At 35.4% G+C, this 16,750-nt stretch overlaps 1 protein-coding gene and 1 pseudogene across 1 annotated transcript; one reads left to right on the forward strand and one right to left on the reverse strand.

The window, feature by feature from the left end:
* Window positions 1–5,271: 5,271 nt before the first annotated feature.
* LOC130051476 (UDP-glucose 6-dehydrogenase-like) lies at window positions 5,272–11,684 on the reverse strand (annotated as a pseudogene).
* A 480-nt stretch (window positions 11,685–12,164) lies between these two features.
* LOC130052262 (transforming growth factor-beta-induced protein ig-h3-like) lies at window positions 12,165–16,339 on the forward strand. The gene is made up of 6 exons (XM_056156706.1): window positions 12,165–12,805; window positions 13,006–13,220; window positions 15,087–15,276; window positions 15,650–15,745; window positions 15,840–15,953; window positions 16,193–16,339. The coding sequence occupies exons 1-6, from the start codon at window positions 12,652–12,654 to the stop codon at window positions 16,288–16,290; spliced, it is 867 nt and encodes a 288-aa protein (XP_056012681.1). The 5' UTR covers window positions 12,165–12,651; the 3' UTR covers window positions 16,291–16,339.
* Window positions 16,340–16,750: the final 411 nt, after the last annotated feature.

Consider the following 16,750-nt stretch of genomic DNA (forward strand, 5'->3'; position numbering starts at 1 on the left):
TCAAGTGCCCCTATATTTCCTGTCAAACCCTTATCATTTTAGAAATGTCTCACAATCCCTAAATTTTTGACATGAATGGTCCTTTCCCTATACTAGCCCTATGAATTATAATTAATTGGCCGACGCGAATATTTAAATGGTAGTGCTTCTCTATCTGTCTCTTCTTTGAAAACAATCTAAAATATCGTGAAATTACCTTGTAGTTGTACCTGTACATAGCTATTAAATGAATATACCCTCTTCTATCTATCATTTCATATACACCTTATATTAGTTCTTAATGACTCACTGCAGGAACAGCATGGCAAGGCTGTTTTGAAGAGACTGTAGCAAATATTTAAAAATCACCAAATTGAGGTGATTTTGAATGCTGGGCAGTTGTCATAAAATTTCCCAATCTGATGAAGATTAACAAGGGGGGGGGGGGGGGGTGTCTTTGACTGTTCCTTTACTTTGAAGTAGAATTCGAATACCATCACCGTACGCATATCAAGATATTCAATGGAATTCAGTTGAACTACAGATACTTGTAAATTAATTTCAATATTTAATTCTAATAAATTAATTGAATTCAAAAATGGAAAATGTTTAGAAAAATAAATGAAAACTAATATAAAGTACCAGCATGGTTCTTTGCATTGCGAAGATCATTTTCTACATTCAGCAGGTCTACAACATGTATGAACGATGATAGGCTTGTCTGTCTTGCTTTGCTATTTATTTAACCCCCTTCCCCACAATCACGCACTTTAACGCATATACCTTTGCCCCACAATCACGCACTTTAACGCATATACCTTTGCCCCACAATCACGCACTTTAACGCACTTTCAATGCGCAGCTGTTTTTACTGCGTTTTATCGTTGATACAGCGAAAAGTGTTTTTTTTTGTTTTTTGTTTTTTTTTAATATTTTGGGTTGTGAGACAAAGTAATGATAAAATGAGCCATTTGCCAGATTTATTTGATAGTTCCAACAGTAGCAAAGAGATAGATTAGGGGATACACTACTTCAACGCAGCTCCATTGTTTACTGACGGGAAAATCTAACGCGGTATTGTAGAGGAATTATTCATGTTTGGTTTATTATTTTATTTGATTATTTCAATTTATTATAAACCTACAGGGTTATGAATATTACTGATCGTCAGGAAAATGATAATTTTATTTTAAAGTAGCATAAGAAATAAGGGGTGGGGGGTGGAGGTTAAAAATCCAACACAAATTACATCATGAATTTCGTGGTATGCATAACTTATGTATATCAAACAAAGTATTAAAAAAAAGGGGGAAAATATTTTTTAAAAGACATGTATATGTATTCTCCTGCGAGGGTGACACAACAACATTGTTATTTTAAACGAGATATGAAATGTGTGTACATTTTCAATTGGTAATTTGTAGTGTTGATAAAGAGACCCTAGTCAAAACCGTGCCTTTCAAAACTCGGACGCACAGATTACGCAATCTTAAAAAATCATATTACTTAAAAAATGAAGTCAGTAATGGACACGAAATATAACATTTTATTAGATTTTAAATGAAATGATTGGCAAAATGAAGTATATATGTAAGGGGCGAGATTTAAAGATCGATGTCGGATAAAAATCTAAATTCAAATAGTTAGCTTAGGGGGAAGGGGGGGGGGGGATGAAAACTTCTGTAAGTTTCTGTCATCTGACATCGATTACATATTAGTGGAAAGAGAAAAAAAACCAAGTGTCTGGTAAAACTACATGATAATATCACATTTTAATGAACATTTTAAAATAGTTTTAATGTACACTTTCTTTTGTGAATAAACAGTGGAAAAGGTATACAGAGTGTTATTTATACTAGTTTGTCCTTACTTGTTAATCGATTAGTTTCAACAGTCATCATATTTAATTTAGGGGGGGGGGGGGGGGTGTCTTGGTAAAACCTATGTGAACTTAGTTTTTTGTCAGACATTGAACTTTTGATCTCGCCCCATAATCTTTCTATTTGTTCATTGATTTATCGCAGGCTTGGATCTAAGCAATTTTTATTTCATTTTTTTTTTTTATTTTTTTTTTTTACTTTGCAATAAATGAAAGATGAATGACAGAATAAGTAGCAATTCTTAATATAAGAGGGGGGGGGGGCGCCTTCAATTTGGCCAAGTTTCAGGTAGAATTTGCAAATAAACCATGCCGCTTCGAACTGACAATTCCTCGTAAAACCCGTGTAAAACCGGGGGGGGGGGGGGGTGACGGACCTCACACTTTACAAATATATAAAATGCTAGATGAAAACTGAAAATAGCAAAAGTTGTCCTATTCGCATGAAGTGACCAGTCTAACAAACCCGCTTACTCCCCGTGACAGTATACTACCCCCTATATTGGTCAGTATAATAATGGACCAAAACAACTTTATCAAAACACGCTACTATAACGTGAATACATAATTTTCCCGCTTTTACTAGCGAACCGCGGGATAATATAATTATCAAGACTCGGGCGCACTGGTAGGCGGGAAATATTGCGCAATCATACATAGATACACCGTAACAAGGCAAATACACATATGTAAATATTCTATCATTTAATTAAGATACAATTGCCAGTAAAATGCGCATCCTCCAGCGCATAAAATGATTTGCAAACTGAATGGTGTCAAAATAAACACGAGAAGATTCATCGAGAATTTGAATTATTTTTCTCATATAAGTCACTCAATTATGATGATTCATTTATCAAACATCTAAAGACTGGGTTTTGTTTCAGATTTATGTAATCATTACTTTTAACCAATTTTAAGAGTGGGTACACTAGCTAGCTGATATGTATGTTAAATGTAGAGAGACAATATACTTAAATTGCATATAAATTAAGTGTTTCACTGGATCAGTTGTTAAGTATAATGTGTACATGTAAGTATTTATCAAATGATTATTATACCATAAATTTTATATTTTCTTTTATCACAATATGACTGCTTGACATGGGCCGTTTCATCCACAATTTTTATAATAGAAGAAAAATAAGTGTAGTTTTAAATTCATTTTAATAGAATTACAAATGTTGTGATAAGTTATGGCATGTTCTTATAAATTTCTGTTCAGACCAATCATTTTTTCGAGACGTTAACATGTTTGACATACACACATACTATCTAATTAATCGCAGTCGGGCGGAGGTTGAGGCAGTTTTAGTAGATGAACATTCCTCCCCTTCCACGAATTAGGACAACCTCCCCTATTTTTATTTCCTTGTCAATAATTTTAGACAAGACATCTTCGCCCCCCCCCCCTCCATTTTTATGTTGTTGAAAAGACGATGCTACGTGCCTGTAGGCCTCGCACTGACACAGCTCCTAATCCGAACATGCAGGACACCGCAAACACAATTGCAAGGTGGCTACAGTGCATTTTTGTAATTTCTGTTCTAAAGCACACACCCTCCCCCAAAAAAACATAGTTCGCGGCATGTGGATACGGACTGTGTAATGTATAGCAGTGCTTTGCTTTTTTCACATCTTGTTTTGAACATTGAAGAGAATTTATGCATGCGTAAAAAAAAAATTCAGCTACACAGGATAATTCTTATTTACAGAACAAGATGTAGTACTTATATATACTTATATGAATATACTTATATTCGTTTATTTCTATTAAGTAAACTTTGAATCAGTCGTCAGTTTTTTCTTTGAAATCAAGATGAAATTTTATGATAAGATTGTTTGAATCAAAACAAATAATATATACAGAACATATCGAAGGGGGAAAACCCATTGGAAATGTAGATACATGTATATTGATATGATTTTTAAATATACTAGTAGATAAAAAAGTATTAATTGGTGGTATTTCTTTGTTATACAAACATACATGTAGAATAAATAATAAAATAAATAATAAAAAAAGGCAAATTTTGGACAATATATCTTTTCAAAAGAATATCTTTTGTTCCATATTTATCGTAATTTTTCACTTGCTTTCACTCCCGATTCGATAGTCTTAAAGTATGAGCTTTTATCAGAACTATCCGCGATAAACTAACAGAATATATGACAATGGAAAACGTAGTGACGAAATGTGTTAAAAATTCCGAATTTTCACAAATCAATTCTAAAGCGCTGTGGGGAAAAGGGTAACGTCATCATTCAGCGGCGAAAGCAAATGCTACTGTTACGTCATAGGCGGCGTGATAGGCAAAGAGTTTCAATTTCAAATATTCTCGATAGATTTGCCGATTCCAAGCATCGCCGAATTGGACAATTAAATTTTAGAGAACATAAAAATGATGTTAAAGCAACTCACTTCATGTACATGTATATTAAAAAAATAATACCTTTATCGCTAATAATTGCGTTTCATAACAGGTGGAATGAAATTTTTGATTTATGACACTGGTGGAACCAGAGCGCTGTCCTGGACCCCCTGGAGGCATATGGCGGGCCCCATATCCCTAGCAGATATGGTTGTGCCTTCTTTGTTATGGAAGACAAGCTACGCGCTTGCGTGACTTACACGAATGGTTTCAGTAAACAGAAGCATTGTGAGTACTCCTGTGATCCAAATATGGAACATGTTGGTGGGTTTAATGATGTTTAAAACCCAGACTTTGATTTGTACCAAATCTATTTCTTGACATTATTTTGTAATCTTATATGACTCAAAGTTCTGCTAAAACAGTATAACTTTACTGTTTCACGAGCTACACTAAGAACGATAACTCACTTCTATCCCCCATTACAACGTGAAGAAATTTACTCATGTGATTTCATAATTCATAGTGTCAAAATGATAATGAAAATTTGGATTCAATAAATGAATAAATAAAATATGAAAATGTTGATTTCCAAAACTAGAAAAATATGAAGGGACAAATATTGCCCTATGATGATTCCCTCTTTGTTGCCAAAAAAAAAAAATGGTTGTCTTCAAAGATCAAGAGAAAGCATAGATTAACCAGAAGATGCACGAAATAAAAATATCATTGTCAGTACATCTAAAACTACTGGTTCATCAGTATGGTACAATAGTGTACTGAGATTAAATGCAAGACTTTTTGTCCAAATTGTTAATTTTAAATCTGGTTATGTATTGCAATTCTTCCTGCAGAAAAGTGATAAAAGGTACACGCACATACATCTGGGGAAGCTTACTCCTCCTAGGCACCTGATACCCGCCTCTGGTATATCCAGGAGTCCGTGTTTGCCAAACTCTCTACTTTGTATTGCTTGTAGGAGTTATGAGATTGATCACTGTTACAATGTAATTATTTTATCTTTCACCTGTTAATGGATCATCATCTCTGCGACGATGTCGAAAATGATCGATGGACATTTGAGTGATGTAACTTCTTTCCAATGGTCACTACTTGAAAATAAATCTTCATCAAGGCTTCATGATCCAAAATGATTCGACCATCAAAAATGAAAGCTGGCTTAAACATCCTCTCATAGATTTTCGTATATTCCAGTGTTGTAAATTAGTCCCATTCTGTGCAAATGACTAAAGTATATGTTCCTTCCGCAGCTTCATAGGGATCTTTGTATGCTGTGACTAGTTCTTTCGCTTTCTCCGGATCTTCACACAATATAGGTTTTGTCAATTCACGAAATATTTTCTCCTCTGTGACTTTGGGATCATATAATATTCTTAAATCAGCACCCTCATCCATAAGGTTCTTGCAGACATAGATAACTGCAGACTCCCTTGTATCGACAGTGTCTTTCTTGAATGAAAATCCGAACACTGCAATTTTCTTATTGGTCACTGTGCTGAACAGACACTCTATGATTCTGTTAGCAAATCGCCTCTTCTGATACTCAATGATGTTTATAACATGTTGCCATATAATCAGCGACCAAAGGCAAGTTCAAACTTTCACACAGGTACACCATGTTGAGGACATCCTTCTGGAAACAGCTTCCATCAAAGCCTACGATGGGTGTCAGGAACATGTTGCCGATGCGTGTCTGTTCCCACAGCATGGTCCACTTCAGTCACATCTGATCCCATTGTCTCAAAATGGTTGACATGGCATTGATACTGGTAATGTTTTGTGCTAAAAATGCATTGGCTGCCAGTTTTGACAGTTCAAATGACCAGGTGTTCATAGTGATGATTTTTTTCTTTTTGCACCCAGTGTTGATGAATCCAACACAGAGACTCCACAGCTTCCCTTCCTTCCGTTGTCTGATCTCCACCAATCAGAATGCGGTCTGGTTGTAAAAGGTCGCTGACTGCTGTACCATCTGTAAGGAATTCTGGGTTGAATAAGATCTGATATTGCACTCCTGTCCTAAGGTTGGCCTTTGATATCTGAGATATACTCTCTGCTGCCTTTACTGAACTCTTCTCCACGACAATCTTGGACTGATTCACAACCTCTGCGATCGTTCTGGCGGCAGATTCTACATACTTCATCTGCTGTTCTGCCCTTACCTCGTCCATAGTTCTTTGTTGGTGTGTTCACACAAATAAAGATAAGTTCTGCTTTTAGAATGGCTTTCTGGACATCTGTAGACAAGAATGAATTCCTTCCTCGTCTTCCGCATACGATGTCATTCAGACCTGGCTCATAGATAAGGATTTCCGAGTGCCATTGATAAATCTGCTCCTGGCGAAGGTCGGTCACGGTCACTGTGACGTCATGACACTTGTTTGCATTGATGGTACAGGTCGACCCGCCAACATACCCCGTCCAAATACAGCAGATCTTGGACAAGGTCTTGTTTGCAAATTACCTCTCTCACTTGTAGAATAGGAGTGGAGACTTCAATATCATATAATAAGTTTTACTCTTGACTGTCCGAGGGGAGAGCGATCGGACAATTCACGATAGCGTCCTCAGTCCGGTACCTGAGTTAATCATATCCACATGATTTGTATTATTTGTGCGAGAAGAGAGTTGGCTCCGAATCGGCAACAACGAGAACGATTAGCCTCAATTTGGGCTGCCGAAGTGATCGAACCAAACAGGTAGCTGACACGAATAAGAATGTGGTTGTTTTACGAATTGACAGAATAATTTGGTTTCATGAGGTTTGCTTGACGCTAATTGGTTTCACAACTTATCAAAGAAAAATTATAACAAAGAATGTTGATATTTTGTTAAAGTTCTAATGGAATTTCGGATACAGTAAATAATGAGAAAGAAGTGTGTTACGTCACGCTTTAACATGTGAAAGGTGAAGATAACGAATAGTGATCAATCTCATAACTCCTATAAAGGTAAAGATAACGAATAGTGATCAATCTCATAACTCCTATAAAGGTGAAGATAACGAATAGTGATCAATTTCATAACTCCTATAAAGGTGAAGATAACGAATAGTGATCAATCTCATAACTCCTATAAAGGTGAAGATAACGAATAGTGATCAATCTCATAACTCCTATAAAGGTGAAGATAACGAATAGTGATCAATCTCATAACTCCTATAAAGGTGAAGATAACGAATAGTGATCAATTTCATAACTCCTATAAAGGTGAAGATAACGAATAGTGATCAATCTCATAACTCCTATAATGGTGAAGATAACGAATAGTGATCAATCTCATAACTCCTATAATGGTGAAGATAACGAATAGTGATCAATCTCATAACTCCTATAATGGTGAAGATAACGAATAGTGATCAATCTCATAACTCCTATAAGCAACACGTGTGAATTTACACTTTAATTGAAAAAGAGATAGTGTCTTTATGCAATGGGACGTGTTCACGAAAATAATAAAATATGAAAATGTTACTTTCCACAAATAGAAAAGTATTTTGGGGACAAATGTTGTCCTATGATAATTACATCACTGTGACTGAAATGTTGCAAACTGGACTTGAGAAATATGTATCATGATATTACCGCGTAACAAACTGGTCTGTAGAAATCTTTATTACATTATATAATACATAGAGTTGAGTTTTACAATACCTGTTATTGACTATTAAAAGAAAAATGTACGGTTCTGAATGTTATATCCATTGATTGCCGTTTTCCTTGAAAGACGGTATCTTATAGTTGTTATTTCAATTTTTTTTTACCTGATTGTAACTAGCTGCTATTTGTTTCTTACTCTTTGTTTCTTATTTAAAAAAAAGGTTTTTAAAAAACCCAGAAGTGTGAATCCATCTATTCATATCAAAGGAAGACAATTCATGCCCTTGGGAATTCCAATAGACCATTGGAAGACCAAATCACTAAAGACTACGAAAATATCATCAACGAAGGACACCAGCATCATTTTAATATAAATTTCAGAATAATTGTGCGTAAAATCAGAGTGGTGTTTAACAAAGTAATTTTTTGAATAAATGATCACTAGGTATGAATATTTCCTTTTTTGTTGAAGAAGCAACTGTCTATGATGTCAAAAGTCTAGATTTAATATATGATGAGGAATGGTCCCATACAGTGTTGAAAAATCACACGTTTTGATGTTGATGATTTGAGAAAAGTTTTGTCATTTCAAATTTACTAGAAGTTCTTTAGAATTTTTTAGAATCCACATTTAATGTATACCACTTCTGGCATATGTCGTGGCACAGTACGTTTGAATTTTCTCCTTCATAGCTGTTAATATTTTCGTGAGGAGCAAAGATAGGAGCTTGGTAGAACACTTACTGGATCCAGCAATGTATCTTTGTAAGGGTTGTTGTGAAGTTTAGGAATTCAGTATAGGTGCGATAGCTCATATTCATCCGTCCCATTGACTTGGGGTATCAAACTATGTTTAAAACTTAAGCATGATTTTTAAGATTTTCATCTTTTGAAAGGGCCTTTGCAGTATGATTAGGATTACCAAATGCGGAATTGATTCCAAGTTCGTTTAAAATACAGTTGTAATAATGAGCCTTACAAACAAAGATAATGTTACATGTACCAGCTTTGTCAGCTGGAACCCAAACACGTGAACCAATCGAATTCTCTTATCAATTCTAGTTTATTAAACACAAAAGGATAGATGGTAGGCACATTTGCTTTGATGTGTCTAATTCGGGATTTGAATATTCCTCTTTTATTTTTTGGTTCATATTTAGCCTATCATCTAGCATAATTTTCAACAGAATTCATAATAGTAAAGGTATTATTACAGGCATCCTGCTAAAGTGAATTTCCTGTACACAAATGCAATCAAGTGGAACTACATTGTACATCTCGAGCTCGCAGACTTTGTTCTGAGGACAATAATCACTACTCCAGTACATGCTAAGTTTAGGGTTACACAACAGTAGCTACACTCTCTCAGATTTCCATTTGATAATATTAGTGACATGTTTTACTGTTGTAAGAAGGAGAGAAAAAACCCAAAGTAAACAATGAGCTCCAAAGTGATTCAGACCGGATATTACAAATCACCAAAAAAAATAATAATTAAAAAATGAAATAACATTTGTCAATTTATATCATGCTACATCTTAGTAAGATATCTATTAAAAAGATTCCTCCTATATCCACACACTACACGTAATGACATTGCGATGTGGTAAAAAAAACAACTTATTGCATATGTCTGACACAAACTCATAAATTACAAGGAATATCGATGAGCTTTTTGTAAAGACTGAAATCAAATCCGGCCCAATAAGTTTTTACCACTCTTTTTGTTACCCTGAATTGATCTTCATAAGGATACAAAAACTGGTAATGTTATGCAACATCAGGTGTATATTTATTACATTTCGCTTCATAACAATTTATAATGAATTATCAATTTTAAAATCAAATTAATGATTCTGCATTTTAGATATGTATTTGCATTCAAGTCCAAACTGATAGTTCACCAACTGTACTTTACAGGCACGTATCAGTAGGAAGGGGGCTACCCCCTTTTAATTTAGCTGACTTGAGCTGAAAGCTCAAGTGAGCTTTTCTGATCACCCGTTGTCCGTCTGTCTGTAAACTTTCATATTTTCGACTTCTCCAGAACCACTGGGCCAATACGCAACTTCCGAGATATCAGCTTTTCTGTGATGGAGGTACGTTTAGTGTTCTGTTGAACGCTTGGGTGGGTACAAGATGTACATGTATACATATACTATAGACTAGCTATGTAAATACGGATAAAAGTAATGGAAGTGTAAATTTTGTTTATATCAGAAGTTGGTATACATTAAACTGACCATATCAAGAACAATATTTGTTTGAATTAGGCCATTATTTAAATTAAATATGAAATTATTTTTTATTTCCTTCTCTGCACGAGTGATATTTTAATCAAAGAAAGATGGTGATAATCTATTTTTGTTTGAAACTTACTAATATTGTGTGTCCCTCTAGTTTGGGTGGTTGCATGATGTCTGATAATCGGCCTTTAGGCAATATATGAAGGCAGCGATAAGCATTTGTACCCACCGCGTGTGGACGATTAGATGTTTTGCGTCTCATTGTGCGTAAGAGTTCCACAAAGGGAAAGAACTATTGGGCAACTCGGAAATTGCGTATTTCAGCCAAACTTGGCACAAAGCGTCCTTGGGGCAAAGGGATTCAAGTGTTTTTAATGAAGGGCCACGCCCTTCTCCAAGGGGAGATAATAGCAAAATAGTAAAAATACATTTACAATTTTAAAAAATCTTCTCCAGAACCACTGGGCAAATTTCAACGAAACTTGGCACAAAGCGTCCTTGGGTGAAGGGGAGTCCAATTTTTTGTGATTATCTTTCCTTTGTAAAGGGCATGGTCCTTGATTTGCACAATCACAAAAAATGCAAAAATAGGGTGGGATAATTTAAAAATCTTCGTCTCTAGAACCACTGGCCCAGATGAGCTGAAATTTACATGAAAACTTCTTTATATAGTGCAAATTCAAGTTTGTTAAAACCATGACCCTTTGGGGTAGGTTGGGGCCAGAATAGAGGGTCAAAGATTTACATGCGAATATATTATGTAAACTCTTTGAAAATCTTCTCAAGAACCACTGGGACAGGATAGTACAGATTTACATGAAAGCTTCCTGGCATAGTGCAGATTCAAGTTTGTTAAAATTGTGGCCCCCAGGGATAGGATATGACCACAATAGGGGATCAAAGTTTTACATAGAAATATATATTAGGGAAAATCTTTAAAAATCTTCTCAAGAACCATTGGACCAAAGAATTTTACATTTACATAAAAGCTTCCTGATATAGTGCAGATTCAAGTTTCTAAAAATCATGGCTGCTGAAAGTAGGTTGGGGCCACAATAGGGATCAAAGTTGTACATGCGAATATATAAGGAAAATCTTAAAATATGGGCCAATGTAACTCAGGTGTGCGATGTGGGCCTTGGGCCTCTTGTTGAAAACATACATATTAAGTTACCCTTACATGTAAAGTTCGTTATTTTCAAACACAAAGTAAGATTGTTGTATAGCAGTATTGATTGGTAGTAAGCTTGAATAGATTAAGGATTTTGAAACTTAACTTGGTGGGGAAAGTACTTCGTTGAGATAAGCTTTTCAAGAACTTTTACACAATTGTGAAGACAGAATGCTCCATTTTAAACAATGCGCGCTGATTAATAGTGAAACTCATCATCTTTCGTCTTTCTCTTTCATTGATATTGTTTGGCTTGAAATTTGCCTGCTTAGTTCCAAGGGATGATGCCTAGGCTTATGGGCTTCCAAAGTGTTTGCAGTGCTTCACGTGATTACGTCATGGTTTCTATTTCATACCGTGCACATAGAATCATACCTCTCGACCAAGAGTGTACTCTTTTATCCACATTGCATCCATCTAGTTTTACTGATGCCAGGCAATGCTATCTCCCTCATGATTAGATATAAACTACAAAGCTGCCTCAATCACCAGCAATAGTGTTGTCTGCATGAGAGTGAAAAATTCTCGAGCGGAACGTTAAACAATGTACTACTAACGAATCCACATGCATCGCAGCTTAAGGTACGCCAGCCACAAATATGTAGGATTTATCGGTATCACACATTTCTATTGTTGCAAAATGAATATATATGCTACGCATAACGAAGAAAAGCCAAAAATTAAAAACTGTAATAAGTGCATCTCGACAGAGTCGCAAAAGTCTCTTGGCAGGACGCGCAGTAGTCAAACTGACACAAGCCTTTAGACATCGGAATTTTATTTTTAATATTTGAATATCAAGGACATAGTAACACACCTACGCAGTAATATTGGAAATAGGACAAATCCTGCACGATTAGGGACTTTATCTCCTGTTTTAAGATTCGAAAGGCATTCATACAAATGTTTTGGGCCTTTGAGATGATCCTATGATGCTGCTGAGTGCAGCCATGACATGGTTAATTAAAAATTCTACAATTCACCTTCTAATCCGCGGTGAATTATACAGTGATGCATGTTATTCATGTATCTTTAATTGCTAAATTTGAAAATAGCTTACCAAATCGTGCTTAGTGAAATGTGTATGTCTTTTCAAGTACATGTAGTTTTAAAGTTTCTAGATAAGGATACAGTATATGTTTTGAAACGTCGCTTACGGAATAACAAAACAATAATAATTATAAAATGCAAGCTTACTTCAAAGATGAAAGAATATGTCATGTGGGCAAGAAATGGAATGGCTGAGATATTTGATAACTGGACACCATAAAATTCGGTAAGGCGTATATTACCAGAGATCGTGTTCCCTTTGTGAGATTACAGATATGGTCTTGTTATCATGATCACTCCCTGATAGTAGGTCTACAGGCACTCGATCGTTGTCATGTTGGTTCTCTTAATTTCGGTTTTGTCTCTTCAGACTCTTGTTCATTGTCAACTGGAAAATCTGTTTACTTCCCTACAGAACAATGGCAACTTTACGACATTGGTTAGATTGCTGAAGGATTCAGGCTTGGCGGGAACATTAGCCACGTCAGGTTTGTCCCAGGTTTATACTTCTTGTGGATGTCTAGAAACAGTGTATTCTTTTATGCATTCGAACTTATGAAATTATAAACACAAATGTTTATCAAAAGGATTTTAAAACACTTTCCTGAATTGGATCAAACTGTTGAGTCATACTCTTAACATTTACAACCGTCCTGGTTAGTGAAATTAGATATTGGGTCTACTTTAGCGACACCGCTGACAGTATTTGCACCAACTGATGCTGCCTTTGCGAAGTTACCCCAGAGTGTGTTGGACCGCTTGAGCACAGACCCACAAGCTCTTGCGGATACCTTGAAATTTCATGTGACAAGTGGTATCGTCATATCGCCCATGATTCAAGAAGGAGCTGTTTTCACAATGCTTTCAGGGCAGAATGTGACCGCTCATCGTTATGACAACCAGGTTGGGAGCTTTATATATATATTATAGGATTAAACATTCTTTTTGAAGAATTTATCGATGTGTAAACTCCGGACATTTTACTCACAAACTGAATAAAAGTGCGAAGCACTTTTATGTTAAGTTTGTAAGTAAAATGGCCGGAGTTTACACATCGATAAATTCTTCAAAAAGAATGTTTGATTCTTATAATTCCAATTCATTCACTTCATTAACAATCGCAAAAATTTGAATAGTTTCCCCGCACTATGCTATTTGTTTTCAGGCGTGTATGAATACATCGCGTTTTCGGATTTATTGATGTATAAACTCTTGTTCAGCTTTATTTTTGTCCAATCAAAACACTTGTAATAAATAACATTGGAATTATATATATATATATATATATATATATATATATATATATATATACTTTCATGAACAATATACAAAGACGTTATTCAACTACATGTATAAATCAACTTCTGTTCATAGTCCAATTTATATTGGTGTATCGTTACCGGATCCGTCTGCCAGTCTTTATTCTTCGCGTAGTTCGAAAACAACACTATGTCAAGACTGGACGAAAATTACACCTCCATTTTTAAGACCTATTTTTGCCGTCAAAATATACGGGGGTATGTTAGGGCAGCACCCAGACTATTTTTGCTTTAAACTACATATCCTTTGGAAAAATGTTAATATCCTAGATAAGCATAATCATTGACACTACAAGAACTATTTTGAAACGTGTGTGTATTGACAAAGTGACCAAAAGCCTCCATAGTGCGACGTCATCAAGTGACCTTAGTGCCATGATAAAAAAAAAGTACCGCTGGAGTTTGATATATCTCCGTATAAAAGCGTAAATAAGAAAATGTCCCAAGTTAATAATAATTGTTGCTACATGTAGAATTGTAGCATTTCCCATAAGAAATAAGTATTAAATATCTTTATATAAAACACTTCTTAACACTTTTGCACTTTTACGACGGTAATCAAGAGATGTCCATAAAAGTGTACACAATTCTAACAGCACTTTTTAAAATTCCAATACCACATGGCGCGGGTTCGAATCCCGCTCGCGCCGGTAAGTGAGAAAGTTTCCCAGTTTACTTTCGGAAGGTCGGTGGTCTCTTCCCAGGTACATTGTATCTGGGTTCTCTCTTCCACCAATAAAAACTGGGCACCACCAGATAACTAACAAATTGTTGAGTGTGGCGGAAAACAGCAGAACAATTAATCACATGGCGTGATATTAATCTTATGCAGTTTTAATATGACAAAGAAAAGGTGAACCGAATTATATATAAGCTGCAGCTTGTCATCGTTTGAGCGCACACTTGATAAAATAGATCCCCACTCTTATATTATCTATGTTCTTTACATAATCTCATTTTACCTGTCTAAATAAACTTAATTCCGTAATTATTTTTTTTTACACTGGCTTGTTACGTTTTTCATTCGTTTACAATTAACACTCGACACAGTTTTGACGTTATCAGTCAAACTTTGCACGTAGTGTTACACGAACGTTTGTTTACGGTTTTTCATTCACTTATAATGAGACATCACCAGCTGTAGGTGTAAAACATGACAGTCACAGCTATAACAATGATGGTTCTTTATCATACCAGTGCCTGCTACGACACGTGACCATAGCTTTTTAAAGTCTCATCCAAGAGGACCGCGACTCTCACTTCTAAATCAACAAAACAGCCACTACCTATTCTATGTGTCTTTGGTTTTAAGTGGCTACGGTATTAGCGGGACTCCCAGCACGAAGCACTAAGTATTTGCTCTGACCACTATTCGATGAGGTAATGCAATCATATGTATAAATACCAAATAGCACCTCGTATAATGTATGTCTTTCCTCCATTTGTTTAGAACTATGTTGTCCAAGGTGTGAAGATTGAGTCCGGGGACAAGATTGTGCTGAATGGTGTGATTCATCAAATAGACAGTGTGTTAATGCCCTCTGATAAGTCGATTTCCGAGTACCTCGGGACACACGAGACTCAGTTTTCCGACCTGTATGCCGCCCTTGTACTAGAAGGACTAGAACAAACTCTCGAGTGTAGGTAACTTTTCAACGCTCAGTCTCCATATTACATGTATATAATATTTTTAAAAAAATGGATCATGTATCTAAACTAAACACGGTTTGGTCCAAACTAACACATATGGATATATATCCTTTCTGAATATCAATGTTGACAATATGCGTTAACGTATTTGATTACATGAATTACTGTCATCAGCTACTTTGTACACGTGTTATATAACGGTCATAAAAAAATAGCAGCTGGCCTGATCGGTAAAAATTTTACATTCACGATTTCCAACGATTGTCTATTTATCAGCATTACTTACGATGATGATTAAATGCACAGTGGTGTACACACACATATATACGTAAAAGGAATAAAACATACCTCATACTTTTTCAGCGGGAACATACACTATTTTCGCTCCACAAGACAAAGCGTTTTCCCAGATATTAGCTAATTTACCCAGTATCACAGCCGATGACGAATACTTTAAAAGTTAGTATTTTCCCATTCTACTTCTTGTACTAAAAACTAGTATTTGGTTTTATTTCTCGGAGAGTTATGATGAAAATATCATGCTATATTCTAGAGATCTTGCTGTATCACGTGGTTCCTGGGGTGTGGTTCTCCGCCGGATTGACGGATGGAATGTCACTTCCAACATTATCCGGAAAAAACATCACAATTAATCTATCAGGATCAGGTATTTTCTTTAAAGTTTCTAATTATCATTATGACTGCTTTCGATTTTCATACACAGAATATTTATTTTGTTATAATTCAAAAATAAAAATGAATCATCCTATCTAGTAATTCGTATTCCAGACGAAATAAGGTAAAATATCAATCCAAATCGATTAGCATGGTGCCTTTTGAATTGGTTAAAAATAAGTATAATCATGTTTCAGTGGAGAATAATTTAAAGTTTTTGTCCTATTGTAGGTGTTTTTGTGAAGACTGCTCAAGTCATGGAAGCCGATATCCCACTTTCAAATGGCTGTCTTCATGTGATTGATGATGTACTCTCGCCTCCAAATTAAACCTTCATGTTCTCATATGCTATGAAGTAAAGTTTATGTAATTTCAAAATGGCTTATTTCTTATTCGGAAGACAAAAATCTAAATTTTGTTGAAACAGATTCAGCTATTTAGCGATCATATAGATAAATCAAGAAGGAAAATATCTATACGTAAAGTTATCTTTTTTCATTTAACAGTGCTTTTGAGCTAAGGATCATAAATAGAATCAAGAAATCCTCTAGAACGAGAGAGACGAAATATATCACATTTATATATTGCTCTAGAAATGGACCTCGATTTGGTAATGGTCATATCTTATCAAATGAAATACACGTACCTAACAGAAAAATCAGTAAACTACTGTGGCCATTTTCACAAAAAAATCTTGACTAAATTAGATTTTTTGTCTCTGTCTTATACCGAGCGAAGCTCGGACGGGCCGAAGGCCCGTCCGCGAAGCAAGACTCTAAAGGTAACACG

Source organism: Ostrea edulis, chromosome 2 (genome assembly GCF_947568905.1).
Source record: "Ostrea edulis chromosome 2, xbOstEdul1.1, whole genome shotgun sequence".
Lineage (NCBI taxonomy): Eukaryota > Metazoa > Mollusca > Bivalvia > Ostreida > Ostreidae > Ostrea > Ostrea edulis.